This window comes from Apus apus, chromosome 5, assembly GCF_020740795.1.
Source record: "Apus apus isolate bApuApu2 chromosome 5, bApuApu2.pri.cur, whole genome shotgun sequence".
Lineage (NCBI taxonomy): Eukaryota > Metazoa > Chordata > Aves > Apodiformes > Apodidae > Apus > Apus apus.
The window spans coordinates 15,273,644-15,292,379 of record NC_067286.1 but is presented as its reverse complement, the minus strand read 5'-3'; the positions used below and the strand labels follow the sequence as shown (position 1 = coordinate 15,292,379).

The 18,736-nt window shown below is 42.1% G+C and overlaps 1 protein-coding gene across 1 annotated transcript in view; it reads right to left on the bottom strand.

Annotated features, from left to right (window-relative positions):
• The window catches only part of OSBPL5 (oxysterol binding protein like 5), a 191,115-nt gene extending 174,144 nt beyond the window's left edge, over window positions 1-16,971 (bottom strand). The window contains exon 1 of the mRNA XM_051621781.1: window positions 16,887-16,971. Within this exon, the coding sequence (XP_051477741.1) occupies window positions 16,887-16,901 (15 nt within the window). The 5' untranslated portion in view covers window positions 16,902-16,971. The remainder of the gene's footprint in view (window positions 1-16,886) is intronic.
• Window positions 16,972-18,736: the final 1,765 nt, after the last annotated feature.

Here is an 18,736-nt window from a genome sequence, read left to right as displayed (position 1 = left end):
ACAGAATAAACATTTGGAGTGAACTACAGGGCAACTGCAGGCATCCAGGTAATGGTGTAATCACTCCACTCAGAGCATAGTGACCCATATATTCACAGTGTAGTTCATCGAGTTAATCCTTTTTTTAAAAGGGCATCACTGATGAATACAATGATTTGCCCTCTGGAAATGCTCACTCTCCACTGACTATTGGGAGATTCTGAGTGAACAGGGGTCTAACTGAAGTCAGATAAAAAAGTCTCTCAGCTAGTCTGACAAAGTAAAATAACTTCTGTAGATTTAGTTAAAATTTGTCTGGAAGGCTTTTCTGACATGGCATTTTAGATTTGTTTCTATTGAAATGAAGATAATTTTATTATTTACTTCAATGGGAAAACACTAACATTAATGCAAAAAAAAAAAAAAAAAGAGAATGTCATGTTCATTACATTCAAGTGTAAAATCAATTATCTTTAAGGGAGTGCTGTGAGAAAGAAAGCTGGGCTTCTTCCAGTGATTTAATTTGGTCTGCAATAAACCACACTAAAAGATACCATTATATCCTGGTTCTTAAGGCTTTTATGTAGAGGTTCATTGGAAGTCACATCTTCAGAGGAAAAACCTGGTTAACTGAAGGGGTTTAAAGCATTTCTTCAAAAGGGCAGTACGCAGAAACTAGTTTGATTGTCTTTTTTTAATAGCAAGACACCACTGCCTGGCATCTTGCTGCACCAAATGACAGCCAGCTGAAAAGGAGCCAGGTATACATCCTGAGTTTACACTTCTCAGGAAAATTGACTTCCTTATGCCAAAGGCTTCTTTGTCATCCTAAAAACAATCATAGAAAGGAGATAAAGCTGGTCTGTAATACACAGAATAAAATATAAAGAAATTCATTCCTACCCCAGCGTTCACCCACAGATACAGCAAAATTAAGTGTCTAAAACAGTAATCTGAGAAAAGATGAGGACTCCCAGGTATTCCTGAAAATGATCATGGTAAAGTTTATCCATCTTCCCCATCCTGCCTGCTCCAGGACCTCTCCCACAGTGGGCTCTTCAGTCCTGACCAAGGGAAGGCACTGAAAACAATCAGCAATAAACCTTCCTTGGCAGGGCCCTCTCCTTGGTGAGTAGCCAGTATCTCAGCTGCGATCTCAGGAATGCTATGAATGCTCAGGAATGCTATGAACTGGGCCCAGTTATCTTTGCATTCCCTCCATAGATTCTGCACAGGGCCACTGTCATGCTAGAGACTGCAATCTACCAAAATTAAATTTGTAAACTACAACACTGCTAAATATAATCTAATAAAAATGTTTCTAGTGTGACGCCAGATAAGAGGGTTGGCAAGTTTAAAAGACAAGGCTAAGGGGCCATTTTTCTTCAAAGCAGAGGGAATATGAGGTGAAATAAGCTAAAAATCAAGCTGCAAAAATATTAGTGCCTCTGGATATTTTCAGAAACATCTAAACAGTGGATTGTATTTTGTTTGATAGAAGAGAAGGGCTCTGTTGCCCAAATTAAACTGAACTCTGTTTCTCTGAATTTAATTCACTCTGTTGCTGGCTTTATCTATCTCTGGCTTAAATCCTGAGGTTATTTGAAATAATTTCGGTATAACAACTTTATAGCACTTGACAATTCAGTTCAGTGAGTTTTTAATAGTTTTTTCAAAAAGCTTACAGTAGACCAAAACTTCCATACTTGGACCTTTACTGGGACCAATATCAGAGCATAACAGAGTGTTGTATTCCCTCTATGGATGCACTAGGAAACCATAAGGCAAGAAATCAGTGTGTGAGAGCTCATGTTTGACATCCTTAGGCCAGCAGCCAACCTGGCAACCATAGCACCTGCACAGCTCAGGCAGAAAAGTTTTGAACTATATCTAAGTGGCTGCAACGGCTTTTGTAATCCTACCCTCCGGAAATTGGTAACCTATTTCTTCTCAGCTTCTGGCAGAGCACACACTCCTCTTGTTAATAAAGCAAAGCATCTCCAAGGAATTCACAGACATAGGAAAAATGTCTAAAGTAAATCAGTAATTTATTTTGCAGAGCTCCTAATAAAGTGTTGGTTTTTTTGGGGGGATACAAGTAGCCCCTCTTCATGCAGCAGTCACTAACAAGACAACACACTTAACCATGAACAAAGTGTTTATAAACTTCTTTGACAGCAAAGCCAAGGCTGTGCAGAAGTGTGATCCTGACTGGTGGCACCTTGCTCCATTCAAAGTTCGATGCCTTTGGCCCTCCTGCTCCTTTTGCAGGGTGTTCTGGCGCTACAGGAAGCCCCATTTCTCATGTTAGTCCCCTCCAAAGTGGGGCCCAGTCCCAACTGCACATCTGCTGAGGCATCTGGGAAAGCAGCAGCTGGGGACACCAGGGGGCCAGAAGACCCAGATCCAACTCTGAACAGCCCTGGCAAACTACCTCCTTGAAATCGCTAGTAACCTACACATAGATACATCCTACCAAAATACAGCCTATCATCTTGAAAAATAGCAGTTTCCACTGATTGCCACAGCTGGGAGCAATGAGTAGGTGTATGGAAAAGAAGCAAGAGACCTAATGGGCCTGAAACATGGTGAAACCTTTTCCAAGGAAACTCCTCCAGTTTGCTCAGTGGATTTTGGCTCCATATTCAAAGTCCCATAATTTGCATAAATGCTGACCTTGCTAAAATTCACAGTTGGTCATGCTGAACTTTGCTAATATTAAGGAGACAATCTTTTTCACTTTGGATCCTCACTTCTTCAGCAGTTCTGGACTCTGAGGCTTCAGCTTCCCGTATTTAATTCTATGAGGAGATTACAAAATACTTGGAAAAACATTATTGCTTTATGCCAGAATAAATGTAGGTGAGATTAACTAGCTATGAAGAACTAACTTGTTATTAAATGTACTTGTATACCAGAAGAAGGGTCCAGACCCCCCAAGTAAAATAGATCAACTGCAAATGCCCCAATCTAGGAAAGAAATATAACAGCTCATGGGTATTTTAGGGTACCAGAGGAAACATGTAACTGGATTTTCTATCATTGCTTGTCCACTGTATTCACTTTTATGAAAGGAAAAACCACGGAAATGGAACCCAGAACATGAAGAGGCAGTCAAAACCTTAATTCAGGAATTAAAAACATACCAGTCACTAGGACCAATTCAAACCTGTGATCGTATTACAGCAGAATGAGGTTTTGCAGAACATGGTACTTATTGTAACCTATTTCAAACTGGCCCTAATGGACCAAAGCAGCCTTCAGTATTCAGTTCAACTCCTTTTAAAGAGATAGAACAAAGATAGTGATTGGGAAAAAGGAAGTTGAGATAATACATCAGGGACAACCTGTCCAGATAAGAGGACCATCTAATTTGCTACCAACAATCCTAAAAGGAACCACTCTTTCAAAAGGAACTGCCCCAAAAGCCACGAGCAGAAAATGGTATGCCTACCCAGTAGGAGTAGCAAGTGAAAGGCAATTAATTGAAGGACCTACAAAAAATCCAAACTAAAATTCCTGTAAACATTGACCCACTATCACGGAAACAGCCACTTAAACCTTCACCAGTTCTATATGTGCCTCCCCTGAGGAAACACCAACTGAGGGTGTTTGTTTTACCGACTTCTCAGCAAAACTAATAAATGGAAAATGGCAATATAAAGCTGATGCACTAGACATTAACTCCTGCAAACAAGTGATAGAAGAGAGTGAAGGTAGCACAAAAGCAGCTGTCCTAACAGCACAAAATGGAGCACAGGTTATTTATGTCAACTGCTATGCCATATGGGCAGAAGCCACCAAATAGCTTTGTCAGTGATAAGCCCTAAATTGGGAAGTAAACAGATCTGCATTTTGGAGAACTGAAGACTGGCAGTTATTATTAAACTAAACAGAAGGACCATTCATGATAGGAATGGTGAAACCTCATGCTAAAGACAATAAACCAGCCACAAACTAGAACCAACAAGAAGATGAATTAGCCAGAATATGGGAAATAAAATTAGAAGGTATGTCTGATTCCAAATGGTACCAACTAGGGGAATGGCTACATGAGAAATTAGGACATACAGGCACAGAGGCACTTTACTTTGCAGCCCAAAGCCAAGGTTTGCCTCTAAACAGACAAACCTGTGAAACCATTCTTACAGAATGCCCCCAGTGTAAACTGAAACTGCAAACAGGTTTTGAAATTGCTAAAGCACCACCTCTACACATGAAAGAAGGGAAAACTTTATCAGGCCATTCAAACCCTCTGCAGGATATCAATACACCACCACAGAAATTGAAGTAGTCTCTGGCTTGCTTACAGCAAGCAAGTACCAGAAGGCAAATGGGTGTAATACTATTTGAGTACTACTGTCCTAATTCTCAAACCTACCTACTCCTGGTGTCACCCAAAGTGATAATGGTTCACCTTTCTCCTGTAAAAAGGTGCAAGAGTGGAGAACACAGGAAGAAATTAAATGGGTTTCTCCTGGTTTTGCTGGGATAGAATTCTAAAATATTTTTTCTTTTTAGAGAAACTAGTTTTGAGAGACAGCAGAGCCCAGTTCTGCAAGAAGAAAAGAGATAAGATGCTCTGGTGTGCAGGTTGCCATACTGACCAAGGTTGAGGGTAGTTTTGAACCATGCAGGCGCAGTGGCCCAGGCTGGCCAGCAAAAGTATTCCATACCAGAAATGTCACCCTTACCATAAATGGGGAAGTTTGGAGGGATGTTTTGGGGCTTCTACCATGGCTACCTTGCTGTGAGTATCCAGTCTGCCTCATCAGTTGTCCCATGCATGAGGCCTGCACCTCTGCTTGCTGTGACCACAGTGTTCTCACAGAGCTGTCATGTGGGTGATCGGCCTGCACTACTTGAAGGGCACAGCTCATGACTGTTACCTGGAGCTGAGTATAACTTTGTCTCTTATATTAGCATCGGGGTTAATAGTAGTTCAATATTATTATTCTATTAAATCTGTTTTCATTTCAATCCATGGGTTTCCTTTCCTCTGCCCAATACCATAAACCACAACAGGGTATTTCATATCCTCAATCAAATGATATGGTAGAGAGAACTAACGGTCTATTAAAGAACAGCCTTAAGCCACTTGAGACTCTTCTAGACACTCGACTTTCCAAAGTACTTCATGAACTGAATGATCAGTATGGGCCCACAGGACACCCTACAAGCTGACCATTCTTTACAAAAATTGAGCTTAGCCCTCCACCTTCCCAGAAAAGGGAACACCTGACAATATATATAGCCCAAACAGCCTGTAATGATCAATTTAACATCCATTGGTACTGTGCCAATGACTCTAGTAAAACACATGACACACGTGCCTGGGAAGTTACCCATAGCAATGGTGTAAAACACAGAAGAAGTGCACGATGGATTTTCCCTTCTTTCTGATGAGGTAGCCTGTCCAGAAACCCTCCAGTGAGACCAGTCTATGTTATCCTTTTACCTTGCAGAACTTCCTTTAAGATGAATATAAGATATATCATTCTAATGCTGTTGAAGATTGTGATGATATTCCTTCTTCACAGAAATCCACCTGTCTCAACTCAGTTATCAATCAAGGAATCACCCACAATTGTGTAAACACAAATAAGCCACCTATTTTGTCATAGACAGATAACAGGATAAACATGACTGGCAAAACACAACCACCCATTACTGAAGGGTGTGTATACAGCATGATCATTTACAATAACTCTTACACACACATACCCAATCCTTGTGCTGGGATTAAATCTCCATAGGACTATACTCTATCCATTGGAACGCAGAGTATGAGCCAAACAAAATGGAAACACATGGCAAAGGGTCAGTGTATGTGTTGTGTAAGAACAAGGACTTGTCTTCATTCTGAGTAAAATGTCTGTCATATTGAAATACACCCCAATGGTACTCCTGAAACTGTACTAGTATATATGGGAAATGGATGAACGCTTTGTGATTATATACTTAGAGATAATACCACTGTGAAGAAAAAATAATCAAATATCTGTATTTCAAATTTTGCTAAAATTATAGGATGCAACTTCCACTATCCTGTCACAACCTATGGATTGCTACAATCAAACTGCACATTGTATCACGATTTACTACTTACCTCCACTGCAAGGGACCTTACACTGGTGAGAACACTGTTGAAATAGGATGACCTTAATCAATTGCTAAAACAGACTTGAAACAACAGACAGAAAACATTTGTTATCATCCACCATGATGCAAAAGAGATATACCATATCCTAGAAAGAGTGAAGAAAGGTGGAGAACATCACTGATGGGAAGCTCTTTTTGGATGCTCTCTGAAGGCAATTGGGACACTAAAGCTAATACTCCTCCCCATCATGTTTTCTTGTACTATTTTTTGCTACTGAACTTTGTTCTATATATCAAAACTTGGAGAATGACAGAATAAAATGATGTTGTTACAAGAACTTTCCCATGTGTATAAAGTTGTTTAACCACATTTCACACATATGCTTCAATAGTTACAGAAGTTAACCTACCACAACATTTTCTAATTATAACTAAAATGCAGCATTGCCTGTTTATAGGCACAGAAGCAAGAGATGACCACACCACCACTCTGTGGAAAGATGGATTGCCTTTGGTCACAGGGTGGAATGTGGTGGTGCAGTGCCCCCAGGCAGCACTGCAAAGCCAGCACCAGTCAACATTGCTCTTGCCTTAGTTACAAGTGCAGTGGACCCAACATTGTTCCTGTTTTAATTTAAAGTACAGTGGGCTGGCACAATCCTGCACTTTTTCTTTCTTGCATACTGGAGTAGTGAGTTGAGACAATCTCACACCTTCTTGTCCTGGTGGGATGATTAGACACTTCTTAACCATACCTGGAACTTCTGTTGTTTGAGAAACATACCCGAGGTCCCGCCTGCCCAGATCACAGTCCACTCTGAAAGTTGCCAACATCACCTGACTCAAATTGAGAACCCAATGGAAACATACTGATCAAAGGCAATTATCTTGTGATGCTACAAATATTGACCCTCAAGTGAGGCCCTTCAGAGCTCTCTAGAATTGCAGCAGGCTGCTACCCTATATTTCACAACAGAAGATCAATTCTGACAAAGGAAGAGTGAGTAACTCACTGCTTTTCGAATTTTGCAACAGAAGCCTGAAGGAGTAATCCGCTATGATTTGATTTTGCAATGTTCAATCAGAAAAGTGAGTAATTCACTTTAATTTGATCTTGTGACATCCAAAGATCATTTGGTACCAAAATTTACTAAATCTTAATCACAGGTTAACCTCTATCTTTGTGTGTGATTTAATTTAGAAACTGTGTTGAAAACTGTGCTGAAAACTGTTGAAAACTTTGTTGAAACTTTGCCATGGGATGACATGCCAGGGTTAGAGGGATGGGGTGCTAGCAAAGGCCCTCAGCCTGTTGCTCAGACATGTGCTGGATACACTGCAGCATGCCTGAAGTCTTATGGAGATGAGCCAGGGGCTCCTGAGGTAACAGGAGCCAGCAGGGAAGCACCGGTGAAATACCTCAAACGAATTCCAGACAGTAAATCAGCTTCATCAGGGGCCCAACTTAAATGCCTCTACCCAAATGCACAGAAGTTAGAGACGTGCATGTGCCTGGAGGGCTGTGATCTTCTTGGCATCATGGAGACATGGTGGGATGACTCCTATGACTGGAGTGTTGGAGTGGAAGGTTAGAGGCTCTTTAGGAAGGACAAGCAGGGCACTCCAGGAGAGGGTGTCTCCCTCTATGTCAGTGACCAGCTGGAGTGATGGAGCTCCACCTGGGGATGGATGAGGAGCCAACTGAGAGCTTATGGGTCAGGGTTAAAGGGAGGACAAGGACAGAGGACATTATAGTGGGGGCATTATAGTGCTACAGGCCACTCAACCAGGAACAGTGAGTAGATGAGGCCCTTGGTGGACAGACAGGAGTAGCCTCATGTTCACAAGCCTCGGTCCTCACAGGGGACTTCGACCAGTCCAGTATCTGTTGGAGGCACAGCAGGGCATAAACAATGCAGGAGGTTCCTGGAATGTGTTGGTGGTAACTTCCTTCTCCAAGTGACAGAGGAGCCAACAAAGACGAGCTATGCTGGACCTTGTTCTTACCAGCAAGGAGGGGCTGGTGGGGAATGTGAAGCTCAAGGGCAGCCTTGGCTGCAGACACCATGGAATGGTGGCATTTAAGATCCTTTGGGCAGTGAGGAGGATGCACAGCAAGCTCACTACCCTGGACTTCAGGAGAGCAAACATTGGCCTCTTCAGGGACCTGCTTGGTAGAGTACCATGGCGTAAAGCCCTGGAGGGAAGAACAGCCCAAGAAAGCTGGTTAATATGCAAGTATCACCTCCTCCAAGCTCAGGAATGATGCATCCCAACAAACAGGAGGCCAGGCAAAAATGACAGGAAGCCTGCATGGATGAACAAGTAGCTCCTGGACAAACTCAAACACAAGAAGGAAGCCTACAGAGGGTGGAAGCAAGGTCAGGTAGCCTGGGAGGAATATAGAGAAATTGTCTGAGCAGCCAGGGATCAGGTTAGGAAAGCTAAAGCCCTGATAGGATTAAACCTGGCCAGGGATGTCAAGGGCAACCAGAAAAGCTTCTATAGGTATGTCAGTGATAGAAGGAAGAGTGGCTGATGCTTGCGTATGCAAAACCAGTCAGCCTCTCTCCAGAGGGGTGCCATTTCACTCTCCACTCTGGAGTTTTTGAGTTTGTGGTCCAATTGATGCAGCCTCGCGCAAGGTCAGCATATGGGACTCTCCCCAAAAATGTAAAAACCTGTCTTCAGTCATCTCAGCTCTGGCAATGCTCAAATAAATCTCATGCTACATCGACAACAGAATCACAGAATGGTTGAGGTTGGAAGCAACATGTGGAGGTCATCCAGAGACCAAGCCTGTACCCTGACATGGACCTACAAGCAGCTGGAAGGTCCCTGAAGCAACACACAAAGGGAGACTCATACCACCCACCTTCTTCAGTGTGAAATGTAAAAGAACTTTTCTGATTCATGAACACATTGGCTGGTATGTGCTGTCGTTTTTGGGGCAGCTTTTGGAGCTTTTCCTTTTGCCGGAGGATTGCATAAACCTCAACTTCTTAGGCAACTGGGCTAAAAAAAATTGAAAGCATATTAAGTGTCATATCTAGGATCAGAGTCTGCAGGCATGGATATGTAAATGAAATACATGCTATACAGGAAATAGCAGGTCCTTCAGCAGTGTAACTGAATTCAACTGGCTCCTTGCAAGCTTGTGAGAAATCTCTTTCACATCTAGACTTCAAACTTCTGGTGGGCTCTCCAGGATGCAGGAATGAACAAATCTTAGGTTTAGCATTAAAACAGACAGACTCCGAGCAGAGTAGAAAAGCTGAAGGACTCACTTTGATTTATAGGTACCAACTGTCATACCCTATGACAATTAATTTCATTAAGACAGTTGAGATCATTGTCACCTTACCAAAAAAATGGCAGGATAACCTTCAAGTGAAACAGCAGAGAAGGTTCTCATTATGCATCTGCAACACCTAGACTGAAAAATATTTTATTACTGTGCTGGTGGGACTGCTAATGTCACAAGAGCAGCTGAACCACTTGCTACACTAGCAAAATGAACTTTCTTACACGACAAGGAAATGCAACATACTGTGAAGCTGTGTGTGAGAAACTGTGCTTTTACAGATAAGGAACATACTGCACGGCAGCCAGCTGACCTACATTTTCAGCTGAAGATGTAAAGCTGACCTACAGGGAGTTGTGTCTAACCTACAAACACAGAAGGAGTTCTAGTCAAACAGACCATTTCTTTTAAAATTTTAAAATGAGCAGAAGCAGCAGCATGCGGACAGGCTTCTCCTGCTGCCATACGTAAGAAGCAAACTAGTTCAATACAGCACAATGCCACTGCTGGCAGGGAAATACATCTCAGAGGACCTCCTACCTCCTCAATGTGCTGTGCTACAGGGAGGGAAGCACGCTCTTGCTATGTGGAGGCAAATCAAGTGAGCAGTAAGTGAGATGGCTGCAGAGGCTGTGCTGGACAAACGAGGTCCTTGGGATCTCACCGCAGGCAATAAGGATGCAGCAAAGCCAGGGCTGCTTGTGCTTTCACTGCCACCAGGCCTGTAGAATCAAAGCTCACACAAGTAGCAACATCCAGCTGCAAACACAGCTCAACACGTGAGCATGGATAACTTTTAAAAAACAAGGTGATAAACAGCGTTTTGTAGGGTTGCTAGGTCAGAAAGAGAGGAGGGGGTTTAAGAGGCAAAACCCTCCTCAGGTGCAGTGGTGATATTTGCATCAGCATAAGGAGAGCATCACACACACTTGGGACCAGATTTTTACCTCCACCAGACAAAATGGCTCTGTTGAGATCAGTGCAGTGCTGCTTCACACTGTATGACGATCTCCCTGTTGGCATAAATCAGCCTTTAAAAAAACAGGCTCCCAGTTAATTTACTGAGTCCTGCCCCAAATACATTGACTCTTCTTGAACAGAGCCTTCCCTGTCTCCCTGTGGAGCTGCATGGTCATATGACAGCTAAAGAGCATGAGCTCTTTTTCCAGTGCTACTGTGGAAAAGGAAGGATGTAAAAGAAAAACTGGAAGTTACCTGCATATTAAAGGCAAACCTAAGTATTAATTAAGCCACCTTGCCTAAGTTAAATTACATCACACCACCATTTCATTCCTGGCAAGTATGAGTGACAGATTTATATTCTGGAATTTTATGAGACAAAACCAGAGCAAGGAAAATAGCTCTGCTGAGTTCAGTAAATGTGCACAAATAACCACAGTAGGAAACAATCATTAATAAAGCGTGGATAGAAAGACATCTCCCAGACTACTCAGTGTTACTTCACTTTTAATTCTACCTTTTAGAAATCTAAACACCTTTTTCAAAACTTCATGCAGACAAGACTTTTCCTGGTATCAACTGGTGTGTTTCTGTAGCGTTTGAGGATAGGCTGAAATGCAGCCACTGCACCAATGTAAATGCCTGACACAGATGCAGTCACCTCCTGAAGCCAGTGCAGCTGAACTGCGGGATGAAGGAGGGACTCCCTGATGAGCCATGTGCCTCACCTGTGACTCAGGACTCGTGCTGGCGTGAGCTGCTGCAGTGGGTGTCTGTATATATCATAAACTTGCCTGGGACAAGCTTGTTACCTTTGCTCTCAAGCAAAAATCAACATCCATAGACGGTCTTCATGGCATTTCTGTGATACTTTGATTAAAAGAGTGATTGGCGTATAATATTGGAGCCACAATATGACATACACTTGAAAACAAAGCAGTCGTGTTTTCATGTAAAATCTCTTTGTCTTTCCACCCACACAGAGCCTTGTATGGCAAATGGGGGGCAAAAGGTTAGCTAAATGTTTCCTTTTATATATCAAACTTTGATGTCCACCATATTTTATGAATGAAGTTTGGTTTGCAACCCAGGCAAGAATATTTCATATAAAACCTAAACTGCGGTGATAGAACTGCTTGAGGAAATTCCTGTTTCTGGCATGGATACTCAAATAAGGAAAAATAATTCAAGTGCTCACTGTTCCTTTCCTGAGACAAGGGCATTTTTACCCCATGCTTAGTTTCAAACTTAATTCTTTACATTACAAAAGTCGAGGCATTTACCCATTACTGTTCCAACAATCTTACCAGTTCAGCAAGTCACTTCCAAATTTTACTCCTCATAGATAACATTTCAGCAAGTTCATGATCAGCAATGCTTAGTGGCCAAAGTTAGGCACTTTTTACTTCTGATAAATAAACAGCTTTCTGTTCATTCAAGGAATATGGACAAGAAAAATACTTCAGAGGTGATTACAGGATTACAGAATGCAATAGCATAAATCCCTGTCTAAGCCACTTTCAAAGGTTAGAAAGTCAGTGGCTTTAAAACCACTTTTGACAACTTTAAAAATGTTACCCTCATCTTGTCCTACAGCAATTATTTTTTCAACTTTGTGCCTTGTACTAATGCTCCATGTGAGAGCTTATTTTTAGCCTAGATTCCCACAGATCGCCACATCTTAATTATTTCTTCATCAAAGGAGCAATACCCATCTGGGCACCCTCGGCCAGCCACATTTCATCACACATACAAAATGATGCATGGTACAGAAATACACCATCTGCCTTGGGTTTTAAGCTAACACGTTGTACCCATCATTTGTAAAAGGTTAAGGATTAAGGTTAAGGACATATTTTGCTCATATAGAACAACAGGTCAATCTGTGCAGTTTGGTCATTTCCCATTGTCAGACCAGAAGTTCAAACTACTTGGGGGTGCTGACAATGTTGCAGCAGGCTATGAGTGGTTGCAGGTTGCTATCTTACTGATCAAGCTTTCCCAAAGCAAAATGAATAGGCTTTTCCTCCTCTCCTTCTCCCTGCTTCCTTCCTGCATCTTCTTGCCCCTGGAAGGGTCACATTAAATCTCTGAGGGAGAAAACCTCCTGTATACAGAAACCTCCTGAGAAACAGAAGTGCACCTACACATATGCTTTCAAAAAATGTGATTACATTAAAGAGATGACTAATGTAAAAATCAATGTCATTTTCTGGTAGAAACACCCCAAGAAGGTCCCAAACACTGGCTGCTTGCTTAGATCAAAGTGGCTACAAGAGCTACACTGTAAGGGTAGACATGAGCTGCTCTGGAGAGATCCTATCACCCATCCATCTGTTGTGACAGTGGGTGTAGAAAACAAGGAGACTAGTTGTTGCCTAGCTCCTGTTTTCTCCCCGGCAGCAATGCCCTGAAGATAATAATGAGCAAACTTCAGCAAGCTTTTGCTTTCCAACATGGTATTTCCATGGAGATATTCCTGAATGTTTCCAGCTGGTGTCCTGGATGTGGATTTCAGTTTTGTTTCTATAAGGTATGAAAAATACTGTGATTAAAAGCAAATAGATTGTCTTTATTCCGAGGTGTGTGTGGCAGGGGGGAAGGACTGGGTTGGGGCTGTTTTTTGTGATGTATATTTCTCACACACAGAAAAAAAAATATTTTCCTTTACTTTGCTTCCTAAATAAAGCCACCTTCTCTGTTTAGTTTTCATCTGTCCCTGCATGCCAGGCATCCTGGAAACCAGATTGTGCACCACACAAAAACCATCTTCACACATTCTGTTAAAGAATGAAATTTGCCAGTGGAGAAAAACCCTTCCTGGTTTTACCCAGTTTGATTTGAAACATGAAGAAGTTGCTGGTCCTGATACTGAGATGCATGTGACGTGCACCAAGACTTCAGACTGGAAAACTCTGAACTACCTAAGCTACCTTCTCCTGGTAGGGTTCACTTCTTTACTTCAGGCAATCTTCTCCTCAGAAATCCCAGATTAAATGTTATGTTCTGTTTTCCCTAAAAATAAGTGCCCTACTGTTGCTGAAGCTGCAGAGCATGTGATCAAAGGATGCCATATGGGACATTTATTAACAATGAAAAATGAATGCACCATTTGTCAGGCTGTAATTAAAACCGAAGAACAATATTCCAGTTTTCATTCCCATTATTGATCTGGCTATTTGTATCACAGAGCATAAACAGCTTCTTGCCTTATTACTCCTAGCATGAATTCACAGCACAGCAGGCTTACGAAAGGATATTGGTAATAAATATTTCGTGTTCTGGCTCAATAATATGCTGGTATGTATGTAAGCACATTACCTACCAGTTTCCAGCTTATATACATGTTAATAAGATTATGTCTATAAATGTATACAAAAATAGAAATACACATCCAAACTAACATAAAACCAACCAAGATTAAAAAAAAATCACCGCAGTCAGTTTATGCATTATTCTGAACTGCAAATGCTTTAAAATACTACCATAATTTGCGAGTCCACATTCTAAACCAACATACTGTAAAAGCACTGCACAAAAGCTATTTTAAATGTCAAAAAACAAATCAATGTATTTTCTCTTTTTCACTCACAATTTAAAAACAAAATGTCCCAAAGAAAAGCTTTTTTAAAAGTCTGAGAATCATAGTTTTGTTTCAGATCCATTTCTACAGAATTGCCAAATATAACCATTAACAAAGATCACAAGCTCTATGGTATTTTTAGTTGCCTCCTCTTCTGAGATTTTTCCACTTTTCTCCATTTCCCCCCTCCCCAAGGCAAAAGGGGGGGAAATGCCATTATCTTGTATCCACTCCAAGAAAAAGGAGAGATCAGGATCTTGGCATATTTACAAGACGGGGGGGAGGCAAATGGGGTGCAGAATATCACATCAGATGACTGATAGCAGAACAGCAAAAATCTGCCACATTGTTTTGAGGCTAGCTGCAGTCATGGCCTTGGCACTCCTACAAGCCATGGGGCAGGTCAGGAAAAGGCAACACATCCAATGTGACCTGTCCTCCTCCCCTGCTCTGCCACAGGGCCCTGAGCCACCCTCACTTCCCAGGAACTGCTCATAGAGGCCACCAGCACAGAGTACGCACAGAACAGTCCCTGAGTATCCAGGGAGTGGATACACATCCACTGGGAATGGCTACTCCACCTCAGGAGTAGCCATAGTGAAGCCACCTTTGCCTTTGACTTGACAGTGTCAGAAACCACCAACATTTTAACTGTTGTGGCACCTAGAGTTATTGCAAATGCTCCCTAAATAAATGAGCAGCCCGTGTTTAGCTTCTGTATGGTTGCTGTCCTGCAGAAACATACCAGCACTGTACCAGTAATGGGTATGCTTCTTATTTAAACCTACAACAAGCAGCATCCACATCTTCATACACACAGTATCCTCCCCTTTTCCTTCCGTTTTAGTATTAAAACTACAACAGCCACAGCTTGCAACTTCACAGATGCATGTCTGACATTAATACAAAAAACTTTTCCAGGAGGGTGAACAAGTACCAAGCTGGTATGTCAATACTATGTTTTCCACGTGTATTAAACTTAAATCTTAACCTGAAAGAAGTCCTAATTGAAATTCCACAACAAATCACAGGGAATCACAAACACATCTATAAAACTAGATAATTCTTTTCTGCAGTTACTGCCTCACTTCCCATATAATGGCAGTGCCTGTGAGTTCTAGAAGTGATGTTTGAAATCCAGTTGAGTATGAATGCCAACTTCCTGATTCTTTCAGAAGCCCCAGCCAGAAAGAACAGGAGCAGGGCAGTGCAGAAACACAGGAGCAAGTAAAAAAGTAGTTTTGACTATTTACAGGGCCAATGAAATCAATGTCTAGAAGACAAAGCACCAAAGTTTGTCAATGCTACCTAAGGCACAGTTGCACCAAGGTCATTTGCTACATAGCTTCTCATTAAGGTAAGGTCCTATTTCACTCTCATAACTGCAGCTGATAAAAGTGCCACACAAGTTCCTATACTGCCATTCTACTTGTCATGGAAGCCAGTTCAACAAGATTATTTCCTCCTGCAGCTGAAATACAGCTAAGAATTGCACAAGAAAGGCCTCCCTCCTCCCTGCTTGAACATACAGGGAAATCTCCTTACAGCTACAGCTGCAAATCCATGCACATGTCTCTCATCCACCTGCAAAACTTGGCCTCCTACTCTGACCTCTTCCCATAGTTCTCAAAGCATAACGTCCCCACAGATTGGAAAGGCAGCTGTGATGCAGGTGATTTTAAGAGGCTAGTCAGCACCATGCCATCTACTTCTGGCTCCTTAAGGAACCCGTTGCATCCCAGGCCAGTATGGTATTGCAAAACTATTCCAGCCAAGTCAAGTGATGAAGCTGTGCAGGTTCCCCCATGGCCCTCAGGAAGAAGAACAAAGAAAAGCATCGTTGCCATCAGCACAGTTGTGCTAAGCACAGACCAAGAGTATGGCAAGTTCTAGCTCACGAAGTGTTCAGGGACTGTATACTGCTTTACTCCAATTTAATATTTTGCCTTGGACCTGAGGATGCTGTATTTTCCCTGCACTATGCTCATCAGGGATCTGCTCACAGAAAAAACTGCCACCCCACTGCACCCCTCCACCTCTCCTAACAAGGAGCAATGAAATATTAGAGAGAGGCATTTTTAACAAGTATGCTGATAGAAGGTGGCTTCTCAAAGCTGCCCAAAAGTCACAGTTTCCAACTTTACTCTGGCTATTAGGGGTACGGCAGGTTGTTAAGAGTGGAACTTCAAACATTTGGTATTACTTCTGCAGCAGCAGGTATACTGTGCTCTCCAGATTAGCTGCATCTTCAAATATTATAGAGCTGCTGCAGTTTAAAAAGCTGCATTCTTTCAGTCTGGTCTAGTGCTACGGGTCAACCATCAATTCCTTAGGTAGCAACAGTTCTGGAGACACTGCCAGAAATGTTCATCTGGAGAGCTGTTTGCAACTGATGTAGGTACAATGCAGTATTCCTGTCACTTTGAACACCACACACTTTGGGGGCTACATTAAAAGCATTCCCTTCCTTAGCTCTGCCCTATTTTTGCTCTGTTGCAAAGCACAACTTGCAAAACAATCCATAGCATCAAACTTCACAGAAGTTACACTTAAAAAAGAAAGGGCAAGATTAATCAGCAATTTTTAGAAGACTTGAGCTAATACGAGCAAGGTATTTTCAGTTTCCCCTACTTAAAGAATAAAGCGGAAGAAAATATTTTAAAATCAACATCTTGCAGCTGTATTTTGTTCTCCCATGGCAAAAAGCCTAAATCAATGTCTTGCAGCACAGGAAATAATCAGAAGAGACGACAAATGCAGTGTTTCAATTTAGATCATTGCAACAGTTAATTGAGCATTTTGTGACAGCGAGCTATTTACCAAGTACATTTTCACATAATTAAGCAGCAAACGAGATGCAGTCCACAGGAGCAGCACAGTTAATCGTGCCAACAATTCTATTATAAAGCACTTTACACATATATATGTGTGTATACGGACCTATCTTTATATACTTACTGTGCAGCAAGGCATGGGTGTTACGTTGGTCTCAAAACAATTGCTTTACAGCCTCAGGCAGAGCAACCTTCCTCTCACTCTCATCTCGGGCAAGTCAGTGTTTCTGGAAGGTGGCCAGGCAAGATCAGATTCATCAGCCAATAAAATTGTCTAAAGCTGCCGTTCCACAGGAGACCGTTCCTCCGGCTGCAGACTCAGGAGCAGCCAATAAAGAAGAAAATCAGCATCAGAGTGCAGATGAGCATTTTGCTCCATACTAAGGGTCTGCTCTCCAAAAATCCAGCTTCCCTCTGCCTTTGCACACTGGCATCCGGCATGAAAAACAACTCGCACTTGACTTGCCTGGCTAAAATAGATGCACAGCTATTCTGAACACTGACAAGGGGAAAGAAATCAGTCAAGCAGATGCCTCGTGCTGTGAAGCAGTATAGCAACATCCAGAGCTGTGAATTCACACTGTTAGTGGGGGTACCACATCTGACCTAGCTTTGTAGGGGGCAGTGGGAATTACTGCTCAAACCACCACTTGCGGACAGATATGTTATTTGTGGTGGACCATGTGGAGAACACTGAAATCTTACCTCTATTTTATGTTCCAGAGCTGGATCTGCTGCAGTGGCTGTGTGAAGCCATCCTGTCCTCAGGCGCATGTGTTTGTCCTGGACTTCACTGCCATTTGGAAGAGCCCTTGATTTCACCCTGCCAGTCCTACAGCAGCAGCAAAATGTCCCATTGTGCAACAAAACTTCACAGAGGAGGCAGTCAGAGCTGGCTGACAACTGGGGAGCCTTAGGTCTTGCCATTACTAGGAAAACCAAAGAAACTCAGTTTTAGTATGTGTTTGCTAATCTACAGTAAATTCTAAATACGAGAAGGCATTTCTGCAGTTATGCATGCTAGCAGGTCAGGCAAGGCCTTAAGAGGCTTTTACTTCTAAGTTAACACTAGAAGGAAAACCAGGCCTATATGTCACTGGTCTGAAAATGTGTATTTTGAGAGTAGATGACCCATTTTGCTATGAAAACCTAACAGAGAAAAAGCACAGGAATTTCTGTGCAGTGTTTTGCTCCCTTGCTGGCATTTACCTTTCCTAACTTCTTTGAGGTAAAACTGCTTCCACAGAAAATTTGCACCAAGGTGCTTTATCTGCAAAGCTGACTTGCCACCCAACTTGAGAGCAGCCCAGACCAAGGCCCACATTTCCAGCAACATTTATTTCAGTCTGCTGACACAAATTAAAAGTCAATTCCATGCAATCTTCACCAGTAACATTACATAGCCTCCCCTACGTGTGTCAGAGGACAAAGTTGTCTGGAGGGCAGACAACTCCTTGGAAAGTTAAGACTTTGCAAAAAGCTACACGTTGTCTTGAAATGGGAGGGGCTTCTTAATTATAAAGCAAATGGTGAAGAAAAAAAGTTTTATTAAAATAGATTTAGCAAGACTGTCATTAGCAATAACCATTTTTACTTTCATGTGCCTTTCATTGCCTTTAATCTCCTGCTTTGATATGTGTTTTCACTTATTTATGTAAGACAGTGCTGCCTCTGCTTTCTTTACACACTGATACTGCAGCCCTTTGGAGGACCACATGCTAAACATGTACTCCCAGAGCTCTGAAGACTGAGTCACACTAGAGGAGCTAGAAAAGAGGCTTCTAAAGAGCCACAGTGTCCTAAAATCAGGCAGCAAGGGAGGCACAGCCCATCTGAATTCAACAGCCTGGACTTCATACTCTGATCTTGGAAAGCTACATGTGCAAGCATTTATGGTCTGGACTTTCCTTTTAAGTAACTTGGCACAGACTCATGCCAATTCACACAGGCTTTCCTTTCAGCTGAGGATCTTCT